The sequence below is a fragment of the Oncorhynchus gorbuscha genome, linkage group LG24 (genome assembly GCF_021184085.1).
Source record: "Oncorhynchus gorbuscha isolate QuinsamMale2020 ecotype Even-year linkage group LG24, OgorEven_v1.0, whole genome shotgun sequence".
Lineage (NCBI taxonomy): Eukaryota > Metazoa > Chordata > Actinopteri > Salmoniformes > Salmonidae > Oncorhynchus > Oncorhynchus gorbuscha.
Window position 1 is genome coordinate 14,239,377 of NC_060196.1, and position 12,171 is coordinate 14,251,547.

The 12,171-nt window shown below is 39.1% G+C and overlaps 1 protein-coding gene across 2 annotated transcripts; it reads left to right on the plus strand.

Moving 5' to 3' along the window:
• LOC124012842 (T-cell ecto-ADP-ribosyltransferase 2-like) lies at positions 1 to 9,042 on the plus strand. Of its 2 annotated transcripts, none has more exons than XM_046326839.1 (5): positions 1 to 162; positions 2,638 to 2,742; positions 3,182 to 3,269; positions 7,882 to 8,588; positions 8,733 to 9,042. In XM_046326839.1, exons 3-5 carry the CDS (start codon positions 3,210 to 3,212, stop codon positions 8,863 to 8,865), a joined length of 900 nt encoding a protein of 299 aa, XP_046182795.1. In that variant the 5' UTR covers positions 1 to 162; positions 2,638 to 2,742; positions 3,182 to 3,209; the 3' UTR covers positions 8,866 to 9,042. The 2 variants fall into 2 exon arrangements, with proteins under 2 accessions (XP_046182795.1, XP_046182794.1); XM_046326838.1 differs by having other exon boundaries at positions 2,710 to 2,742.
• The last annotated feature ends 3,129 nt before the right edge of the window (positions 9,043 to 12,171 follow it).

Consider the following 12,171-nt stretch of genomic DNA (forward strand, 5'->3'; position numbering starts at 1 on the left):
CTCTGGAAAGTCAGCTTGTCAGTTACAGCAGCGCGTCCCCTGAACGATAACGAAGAGGTAATTTTAGGTGAGAAGCCTGACCACGGAGACCGGGGTGAGAAGGTGATGAAGCGTACTTCATGAGCTGTGACCGAATAACTACTGTCTTTTGGAAGGTTTGAGGTGAGGGAGAAAGTGTGGTGAACAAGTATTAGCACTGTTAAGTATCTTGCTTGCTGGATCGAAATCTCCGTTAGCTAGCCAGAGAAATGTTGTGCAACATTAGCCAACTTATCTGATAAATAATTGAGTTTATGGTGTGAAAATTAGCTTGCTAATAAAGTCAGATAGTTAACATCAGATGAGCTAACATTGGTAACCTAACCAATTCGCTATAGTATTAACTTGTATACGACTCCTTGCCGTTATGCCGAAAATTCTCCCCACCCTTCTTATTTCCTTAATTTTGTGGCTAGAGTCTAATACTTTCTGTGTCACATATCAGAGTCAAACACTTTCATTAGAACAAACTTCAAATCAGGATTAGGCAACCGAAATGAATAATTTATGTATGTGTTATATTAAACATGGAGATACGGGCGACATGGGCAGCCACCCAGGGCGACATCAAGGGGGCGCCCCCGATTCGGGCGCTGAAGGGGGGGGTTCGTCCAGGGTGCCAAACAAGCCAGACATAAACACTTGAAACAAATTGTCAAACAGAAAACTGCCACTAAGATCAGTGAAATGTAGGCTAAATTGACAACGGAGTGAAGAGCAGAAATCTCAACCCGCAAGCAAGTTGCAGCAAGCATGTTGCAGCAATGAAAAATTCATCCCCCTTCGCCTTCTTCATTGCAGCGATTTGCTTGCTGCGACTTGCTTGCTAGTTGAGATTTCTGCTCTTCACTCGATTTACGACACAACACCGTTCCTCAAGTTATAACGCGTTAGTTGCTTACTGGACCCTGGCAATCTGTGTGAAATGTTAACTAGTTAACTAACAAACGAACTAACCACTATCTGTTAACTAATGTTTTCCCTCTATGGGAATTATGTGGTTAATTTTCAGAATGAGAGAATTAGATTAAAATGTGGGCGTTGCTTGTTAAACAAGTGGATTCAGGGATCAAGTGTAGCTGGAGCTGGGCCTGTCTTAAACTGGATGCCACTATAGATGTGGAAGGAACACCACACCCTTTCGCTCTTTCTCACTTTTGCTGGCACATTGTAGAACAGATGTCCACAGGCAGAACGTGTACAATGTAGTGGTGTGCATTGTAGCCCAAATATATAGTTTTTGTTGTGTTGAATTTGACAGTAACGTGCGAGTAAGGGGGATTATACTTTGTTTTACTCAGTGAACTTTATTTTTGCACACATGTAGCCTTGTGCACTTGATCAATGTCTATAGTAGCCACTATAATATAGCAAAAAGAGAATGCTTGTTTGTTTCATTCTATTTCTACTTTAGGATGTATTTTCCCAAGTGGAATATATATGTGTGGTCACAAGCATTCTATTATAATGGCGAACTGCAATATTAATGTGTTAAAAAAAAAAATCAAGACTTGAGTGTCATTTGCAGTAAAGTCTAGGCAACAAATGACATTGGATTGCTTTCTTTACATTTTGTAGCTGTGAGTCAGGTTTACATTAACCACTTTTTATTTTACACACAGAGACTGATCATGTAGATTATATTCTTTGTTGTTTAATTAGTTAAAAACTACATTTCCCTCTCGCAGGGATTTTTTTTGTGCATGTTTCAATGCAACAAATAAAAGTGTCACCTTTTTGGGACCTCACCAGTTTGCATCCCTGCTTTGTGGTTGAATCTGTGTTTGAAATTCTCTGCTCAACTGAGGGATAATTGTATGTGTGGGATACAGAGATGAGGTACTCATTACAAAATCATGTTAAACACTATTATTGCACACAACGAAAGTCCATGCAACTTATTTTATGACTTGTTAAGGACATTATTACCTCTGAACTTATTTAGGCATGCCATAACAAAAGGGTTGAATATTTATTTTAATTTTATATTAATTTATCATTCAAAAAACACACAATTCCACTTTGCCATTAAGGGTTATTGTGTGTAGTCCCTGGACCAAGTTTGTGAAACCCAGGAGTATAAAAGGGCTACATACCGGGCCACGATCAGTATGCAAATGTGGAACATTGCAGACAGAAATGCTATAGCATCACAGGAAGCTGCTGAGGGGAGGACGGCTCATAATAATGGCTGGAATGCAGTGAATGGAATGGTATCAAACACATTAAAACCATGTATTTGATGTGTTCGATAGCATTCCATTAATTCCGTTCCAGCCATTACTATGAGCCCGTCCTCCCCAGTTAAGGTATTACTGTCCGACTGTGTCATAGATAGTCTGACTCTCTCTGTATGTTTGTTCATTTAATTTAGATTTTTTTGAATCAGGCAAAACCCCAAATCACTACTGACAACCATTGCACGGCTTGGTAAAACTGCACTAGGCCCATTGCCAACCCAAACTATGGTATAAGGGGGGGGGGGGGGGGGGGTGATAATTTTTTTGGTTTGTTATTTCCTCCTCCAGTCAGGAGGAAGGAAAAGGAGTTGCTCTGTAAAGATAAGGACCTCGGTTTCCTTCCATTTTTGGTCATCAGGGAGTGAGTGGAAAATATGTGCAAACGCCCCCGAAGAGAGGCACACTGATATTCTCTCATTCTGTTATTTAGTCTACCCAAGGAGAGCACCACACGACTCTGAAGGTATGTGTCCGAATCGTATCTTTCATGTATTATTTTGATTGTCCCATGTTATGCTTGTTAGGTTTTAGGGAATTGTGAATTGTAAGGCCTATAGTTTGAGTCATTAATAGTGTAACTTACTCAATTAAAACAGCTGTAGGCTACTTACACTTGAGTCTAGGAACATACCACACTGAACATATCTATGTAGTAGTTGCGTCAACTTTCAGAATAATACCTGTGAGAAGGGGCAGTAGTTGTGTAGTTAAACATTGCCTGGACATTTTGTGATGAAAGACCCCTAAATGTTGTAAAACATACAGTAAAATTGTGTCTGTGTAAGTTTAAGATTCTTGTTTGCTATTTATAACCTCACAATGTAATTTATTCTCAATTGCATTTTGTTTCTCATCTCTGATCTGTCCCATCTCCTCTCAATCCCTCATTCATTGGTCACCAGAACACACAAGGCAGCCATTGCTGGGAAAATGCAGGGCCAAAGAGAGAAGACATTCATATTGATCCTCGTTGCTGCGCTCTCTCACAGGGTAAGAGTTTTGACACCTTTTTTGTTGTTGTAAGATTGAATTGATTGAACCCAGTTGTGGAAAAAGTACCCAATTGTCATACTTGAGTAAAAGTATAGATACCCTACCGTTCAAAATTTGGGGTCACTTAGAAATGTCCTTGTTTTCCATGAAAACATACATGACATTAGTTGAAAAATGAATAGGAAATATTGTCAAGTTGTTGACAAGGTTATAAATAATTATTTTTAATTTAAATAAGAATTGTGTCCTTCAAATTTTGCTTTCGTCAAAGAATCCTCAATTTGCAGCAATTCTAGCCTTGCAGACCTTCAGCATTCTACTTGTCAATTTGTTGAGATCATCTGAAGAGATTTCACCTCATGCTTCCTGAAGCACCTCCCAGAAGTGGGATTGGCTTGATGGGAACTTCTTACGTACCATACGGTTAAGCTGCTCCCACAACAGCTCTATAGGGTTGAGATCCGGTGACTGTGCTGGCCACTCCATTATAGACAGAATACCAGCTGACTGCTTCTTCGCCAAATAGTTCTTGCAAAGTTTGGAGTTGTGCTTTGGATCATTGTCCTGTTGTAGGAAGAAATTGTCTCCAATGAAGTGCCGTCCATATGGCATGGTGTTGCAAAATGGAGTGGTAGCCTTCCATCTTCAAGATCCCTTTTACCCTGTACAAATCTCCCATGTTACCACCACCAAAGAACACCCAGACCATCACATTGCCTCCACCATGCTTGACAGATGGCGTCTTTTAATAATCTTTTAGCATCTTTTCATTTTTTTCTTCATCTCACAAATGTTCTTCTTTGTGACCTGAACACCTCAAACTTAGATTTGTCTGTCCATAACACTTTTCTTCCAATCTTCCTCTGTCCAGTGTCTGTGTTCTTTTTCCCATCTTTTCTTTTTATTGGCCAGTCTGAGATTTGGCTTTTTCTTTGCAACTCTGCCTAGAAGGCCAGCATCCCGGTGTCGCCTGTCACGATCGTCGTAAGAAGCGGACCAAAGCGCATGCGTGGTGTGAATGCATCATTTTAATAGATGATGAAAAACACGAAGTAAACTGTACAAAACAATAAACGAATAACGACCGTGAAGCTATAATAAGAACTGTGCTGACACAAGCAACTAACATAGACAATCACCCACAACCCACAATGACAAAACAGGCTACCTAAATATGGTTCCCAATCAGAGACAATGACTAACACCTGCCTCTGATTGAGAACCATATCAGGCCAAACACAGAAACACAGAACTAGACATCCAACATAGAATGCCCACTCAGATCACATCCTGACCAAACAAAACATAGAAACATAGAAAGCAAACTATGGTCAGGGTGTGACATCGCCTCTTCACTGTTGACGTTTAGACTGGTGTTTTGCGGGTACTATTTAATGAAGCTGCCAGTTTAGGACTTGTGATGCGTCTGTTTTTCAAACTAGACACTAATGTACTTGTCCTCTTGCTCAGTTGTGCACCAGGGTCTCCCACTCCTCTTTCTATTCTGGTTAGGGCCAGTTTGCACTGTTCTGTGAAGGGAGTAGTACACAGCGTTGTACGAGATCTTCAGTTTCTTGGCAATTTCTCACATGGAATAGCCTTCATTTCTCAGAACAAGATTAGACTGACGAGTTTCAGAAGAAAGTTATTTGTTTCTGGCCATTTTGAGCCTGTAATCGAACCACAAATGCTGATGCTCCAGATGCTCAACTAGTCTAAATAAGGCCAGTTTTATTGCTTCTTTAATCAGTACCACCAGTTTCCAGCTGTGCTAACATAATTGCAAAATGGTTTTCTTAAGATCAATTAGCCTTTTAAAATGATAAACTTGGATTAGCTAACACAACGTGCCATTGGAACACAAGAGTGATGGCTGCTGATAACGGGCCTCTGTACCCTATGTAGATATTAGAGGTCGAACGATTATGATTTTTCAACGCCGATACCGATTATTGGAGGACCAAAAAGGCCAATACTGATTAATCGGCTGATTTTTAAAATGTATTTGTAATAATGACAATTACAACAATACTGAATGAACACTAATTTTAACTTAATTTAATACATCAATAAAATCAATTTAGCCTCAAATAAATAATGAATCATGTTCAATTTGGTTTAAATAATGCAAAAACAAGGTGTTGGAGAAGAAAGTAAAAGTGCAATATGTGCCATGTAAAAAAGCTAACGTTTAAGTTCCTTGCTCAGAACATGAGAACATATGAAAGTTGGTGGTTCCTTTTGACATGACATTTCAATATTCCAAGGTAAGAGGTTTTAGGTTGTAGTTAATATAGTATTTATAGGACTATTTCTCTCTATACCATTTGAATTTCATATACCTTTGACTACTGGATGTTCTTATAGGCACTATAGTATTGCCAGTGTAACAGTATAGCTTCCGTCCCTCTCCTCACCCCTACCTGGGCTCGAACCAGGAACACATCGACAACGGCCACACTCGAAGCAGCGTTACCTATCTCTCCACAAAATCCGCGGCCCTTGCAGAGCAAGGGGAATAACTACTCCAAATCTCAGAGCGAATGACGTTTGAAACGCTATTAGCGCACACCCAGCGAACTAGCTAGACATTTCACATCAGTTATACCAGCCATTAGGCTGATAGGCTTGAAGTCATAAACAGCCCTGTGCTTGCGAAGAGCTGCTGGCGAAAGTGCTGTTTGAATGAATGCTTACGAGCCTGCTTCTGTTTACCATCGCCCAGTCAGACTGCTCTATCAAATCAGATTTAATTATAACATAATAACACACAGAAATACGAGCCTTTGGTCATTAATATGGTCAAATCTGGAAACTACCATTTCAAAAACAAAACGTTTATTATTTCAGTGAAATACGGAACCGATCGGTATTTTATCTAACGGGTGGCATCCCTAAATCTAAATATTATTTTTACATTGCACAACCTTCAATGTTATGTCATAATTATGTAAAATTCTGGCAAATTAGTTCTCAATGAGCCAGGTTGCCCAAACTGTTGCATATACCCTGACTCTGCGTGCAATGAACGCAAAAAAAAAATGACACAATTCAATTTCACCTGGTTTATATTGCCTGCTAACCTGGATTTCTTTTAGCTAAAGTTGCAAGTTTAAAAATATATACTTATGTGTATTGATTTTAAGAAAGGCATTGGTGTTTATGGTTAGGTACAGTCGTCCAAAGATTGTGCTTTTTTCACAAATGCACTTTTGTTAAATCATCCCATGTGTAGTTATAACTAGTGATTATAATTGATTGATTTTTTTAATGAGATACATTTAATGGTAGCTAGCAACTTACCTAGGCTTCTAATGCATTCGAGTAACAGGCAGGCTCCTTGTGGAGTGCAATGTAATCAGGTGGTTACGAGCGTTGGACTAGTTAACTGTACAAGATTGCAAGAATGGATCCCCCGAGCTGACAAGGTGAAACTCTGTCATTCTGCCCCTGAACAAGGCAGTTAACCCACCGTTCCTAGGCCGTCATTGAAAATAAGAACGTGTTATTAACTGACTTGCCTAGTTAAATAAAGGTATTTTAAAAAAATAATAAAATCGGCAAAAGTCGGCGCCCAAAAATACCGATTTCCGATTATTATGAAAACTTGAAAACGGCCCTAATTAATCAGCCATTCCGATTAATCGGTCGACCTCTAGTAGATATTCCATTTAAAAAAATCAGCTGTTTCCATCTACAATAGTCATTTACAACATTAACAATGTCTACACTGTATTACTGATACATTTTATGTTATTTTAATGGACAAAAAATAAGCTTTTCTTTAAAAAACAAGGACATTTCTAAGTGACCCCAAACTTTTGAACGGTAGTGTTGCTTAATAGAAAGTTACTCAAGTAAAAGTGAAAGTCACCCAGTAAAATACTACTTGAGTAAAAGTCTGAAAGTATTTGGTTTTAAATATACTTAAGTATCAAAAGTAGAAGTAAAAGTATAAATAATTTAAGCAAAATACAATTTTCTTGTTTTTAAAATGTATGTATAGCCAGGCGCACACTCCAACACTCAGACACTATTTGCAAAAGATGCATTTGTGTTTAGTGAGTCCGCCTGACCATAGGCAGTAGGGATGACCACGAGTTCTCTTGATAAGTGTGGGAATTTCATAATTTTCCTGTCCTGCTAAGCATTCAAAATGTACTTTTGGTTGTCAGGGACAATGTATGGAGTTAAAAGTACAATATTTTCTATAGGAATGTAGTGAAGTAGAAGTAAAAGTTGTAAAACATTTAAATTGTAAAGTAAAGTACAGGTACCCCAAAAAAACGACTTAAATAAAAATACTTTAAAGTACTACTTAAGTACTTTACACCACTGATTGAACCAGCCATACTGTAAGGACAGACTTCTGGGCCCGTTTCCCAGATCCTGAGTGAGCCTATTCCTGGACTCTCCATTGAGCATGATTTTTAGTCAAGAACTAGGCTCACTCTGCGTCTGGGAAACTTGCCTTGATGTACTTCATTTGGCAAATGCTTGAATTTGAACATGGAAAATTATAATTATATTGTCATAAAATGTGCTATTCATTGTTACACTGTGATACTACCTGTATTAAAAAAGGTAACAATTCTCTTTACTATTACAGGTGACTCAGGCAAAGGTAATGGACATGGTTCCTAATGCCGTGGATGACCAGTACACTCACTGTCGGGAGCAGATGTTGAAGAAGGTTGTGGAAGGGGGTCTGCTGGAAGAAGAACTGAAAGGCAGTTCAGAGTATAGGAATGTCTGGGGGGCAAAGCAGTGTACAAATTTAATCCCGGGAGGCGTCAAGCAACACACGGATGCATTGGTGGCTTATGGACATGGGGGAAATGTGTTCAGAAAGATGTTCAACCAAGCAGTGGAGACTCAGGGTGGGAATGTCACTGTCTATAATAGCAACTTCCGGTTCAAATCCCTCCACTTCCTTCTAATGGATGCCATGAGGCTTTTGAAGACAGAGAACTGCCAAACTGTGTTTCGTGGTTCAAGCAAAGAGTATGAGGCACAAGTAGGGTCAGAAGTGCGATTTGGGAGGTTTACCTCAACCAATGCCAGGCGTTCTTATGCGGAGGAATCTGCTTTAGACAATGGGATCCTTTTCAACATCACTTCCTGCACTGTAGTCAATGTGGATGATTACACTTGCTTCTCAGACAGCATTGATCAGCTAATATCCCCAGCAGAGGTGTTTAGGGTGGCTGAGGTAAAGAATGTAAGAAATGAAGATGACCAGTACAGAGAGATCGTTTTGACAAGTTCAAGGACCCACAGCATTGACAGCATCCGCGACTGTTTCCTCTTCCCCAGGTGAGGCCAGGTTATGTAAGCGAAAAGATATGTCAACATTAGACTACCAAACAGGTGTAGACGACACAAGAGTCAAGTGTTTTTAAAATGTCTACCTTATTCTTTGGAGAATGAAAGTCTGTCTTTGTCTGTTTGTCTCACCAGATCTCCTACAACTACGAGTCCTCCATCAATCACCCCCAAAGGCTCCTCTACTCAATGTCTTGGCAGTAGCCTGTCTGTTCTTGTGGTTGTATCTCTCTCCATCTCCCTGATCACCAGGACTGATCATCTCTGATAAACTAAAGTGTTGAGCGCTAATAGATGCGGTAAATTAGTCAATGGAACGCAGACCGTGGGGGATAGAAGGACGCACATTCAACCAATCTGATTTAACAAAATAGATATTTGTCAAATTGTCATGTTTTATGTATTGTAACATGCCCATAATGTGCTTAATAAAGTTTGATGGATATATCTGTCTGTTTTCATGGCATAACATTTAGAAGTAGTCCCTTTTCAGGTTTCAGTGACTGCTAAAGGCTATCTCCCATTTGTATTGACTGGTAGCATAGTTAGTATTGACTGTAATGCAGTTTAACTGTAATGCAGTTTCCTGGTGATGATGACATCAACATGTATTCAGGTTGACATCAATACCAACATTATACCCTGATTTTTACCTCAACATAGTGTGAAACACACATAAACAATAGCCTAAATGTAGGCTAATTTTGCTGGTGGCCATTGAGGAGATTCTGGATCTTTCCCCCACGACATCTTTCTCCCATGCGATGCGTCTCCATTGCATTTCCATTGGTTTGGTTGAGATCCAATGACCTCTTGACTGCATCTATTGAAAAGGACAAATAGACACACACAATTGCATGTATGTAATATCAGTTTACACAGACACATAGATATTCATCAAATGTGACAAATCGCAAACCTGTCAAACCCCCCTTAGCATAATGATATTCTCTTGAAAAATGTATTTCTTTGCATTTGATTGTTTTTGTGAGAGACAGAAATCATGGTGAATAGATAATTTTAGATGAGATGTTTTAAACAATATGTCATGCATTTAGCAAATATTTTAGTATCACAACAATTGACTGTGGGTGGTGTCCAGTTTTCATAGATGTGATTTAATATTCCTCTTGTTTTGTTATCGAATAAAGAAACAAGTTGAGCATTTTTGAGTGTTGGATAGACACCTTTGACATTGAGATGGGGTGGGAAGGAGTGATTTATTCATTAAATGTTTAGATAATTAATAGTAGTAAGCTTTTCCAGCTGGAAATGACTTTACATACATTGGGGTGATAAGCATGTGCATTGAATTAATGATGTAAGGCTCATAACCTGACAGTCCAGACAAACAGTATGTATGACCTCGTAATATTTAGGTTGTGTAATATGTGTGAGGGGAAATGACTGTCATACCTATGAGGGATGTGGACAGAGAGAGCCCTTTCTCCAAGCTCAAGCCAAGCTCAAAATCACAGTAGCACTAGCCTTTAGGTCTTAGTTACAAAGTTTTCGCACTGACTAAATCACAGCTGGAGCCACACATGTTTTGGCTAATATTTCATCCTTATCCTGGAACCTGCATGTTGTGCAGGCTTTTGTTCCAGCCCAGCACCAGCTCACTGGATACAACTAATCAACCGACCATAAAGCCCTTGATTATTTGAATCAGATGTTTTAGTATTGGACTGGAACTAAAACCTGCACACACTGTGTGACCTGGACCAGAATTGAAGAACAATTCATTTGTGTTGCCTCATTGAAGCACATGGGGGTTTCTGCAAAGAAGAGTTGAGGTCAAGCCTGCCTTACAACTGTGGTGCAAATATCAATACGCAGAGGTCCTGGTATAACTGAGGTAGCTTACACTGTTCTAAGAAGTTTCTTTCGTTGTTACCTTATTTCTTATTCTTACTCGTATATATATATATTTTTTTTTTAAACTGCATTGTTGGTTAGTGGTTCATAAGTAAGCATTTCACTGTAAGGTCTACTACACCTGTTGTATTTGGCGTATGTGACTAATAAAATTAGATGTGATTTGAATTATGGTTTCCACTTTTCACCCCTTTTTTTCTAATTATAGCGGTCATCCTCATAAATCAAGTCGACAATCTATCGGCAAATCCTTTTTTAAATCATTGTCATATGACGAGAAATAATGAAATTATAGACATAACATATCGGTGCTCATCGGCCATTGGACATAAACATTTCACAACAAGTTGGAAATCGCAAATTCAACACTGAGTGGTTTGGAAGGAATCAGTGGCTAACTGCAAGCATTTCAAAGACATTGTTAGCCTCTTATTCAGTGTAGTGGCTGTGTTGTACCAAGTCTAAGATTAAGGGTCTCTTTTCCAATATTACAATTATAAACCGCCAATGAAGCATGATTTGTCCCGCTCTCAAAACAACTGTTAACTCGGAACTACAAAATCTGTCTTTAGTTCATTCAAGACAACTGGGAACTCGGGGAAAAACGAGCTACGACTGGAGAAACACGTTTTGAACTTTAAACCAATTTGGAATTGTAAATCTGGAACTTGGGCCTCTTTCTAGAGCTACAACCTGAAGATCACTGACATCATAATGATTCAACCTTTTTTTTCTTCTAGTTCCCAGTTGTCTTGAAAGCACCTTAAATCCAGAGAATACCAGACTTTGATGACAAAGTTTGATGACAAAACTTGCCCATAAAGGACCGCCGCGGTACCTTCCTGTTCAAGTGAGCACAGCACAACAAGGTGAATCCAAAAATGTCTTGTATGCTGCTGCATAAATGATGCAATATGCCAGGGAGATATGTATACTGTAGCCAAGAAAGTAATATTAAGTGTATGTTGTCTAGTAAGCTCATGTAGCTCATGTGCCTCACCCTAATAATTAGTTATATTTTCACCTGCTAATGTCGCTGACTGTTCTGACTTGGTGGTGCACATGTAGCCTATAACCTCTTTTTGAGAAATATAATAATTGGATATTGTAAGAACTTTAATTGTCTGCTTATATGCCTCCTTATTTATCCTACGGTTCTGACTTGGTGTACAGGGAGAATACTGTAAGAATGGCCCATGTTCTGAATTCTGTTGCTGTACATTTCAAAAGTGCTGAACAAATAGTAATTTTGACTATGTCCATCCTCGCTCACTCATTAATGTCTTAATCGGAATCACGGATTGCCTCTTATCCGCTTGTCATCCCCTTATGCCATAGTTTGTACATCTCAATTGTCTGTAGAAACAAAATTTGTTTAAGCAAGTCAGCCATATCAGCTATGTTTTTTTAAAGGCAGTAAATGAGTCTGAATGAACTGTTTCGCTGCCAGACAAGGCTCCACTGATAGCCAGGTGTAGCAGTGGTAAGATGTTGGGACAGCTTTATGTAGGCCCTAACAGTTTGTGGGCACCGCGTGTCACCGTTATAGTGCAATTAATGTATTCTTTAGTGTTGTGTAGTGGCTTTGCTGGCACGCATCCCACTTTTTGTTTTGTTTGCCCCACTTAAGATTTACATTCTAACATCGCCACTGCACTACAATGGGAACAACAAAATGTGAGTTCAGAAACTGATG

Bases quoted from the DNA above. Each gene is read 5' to 3' on its own strand.
- LOC124012842 (XM_046326839.1), top strand. From the start codon at position 3,210: ATGCAGGGCCAAAGAGAGAAGACATTCATATTGATCCTCGTTGCTGCG. The intron at 3,270-7,881 runs GTAAGAGTTTTG...TTACTATTACAG, and splicing joins TTGCTGCGCTCTCTCACAGG to GTGACTCAGGCAAAGGTAAT. The intron at 8,589-8,732 runs GTGAGGCCAGGT...TTGTCTCACCAG, and splicing joins GACTGTTTCCTCTTCCCCAG to ATCTCCTACAACTACGAGTC.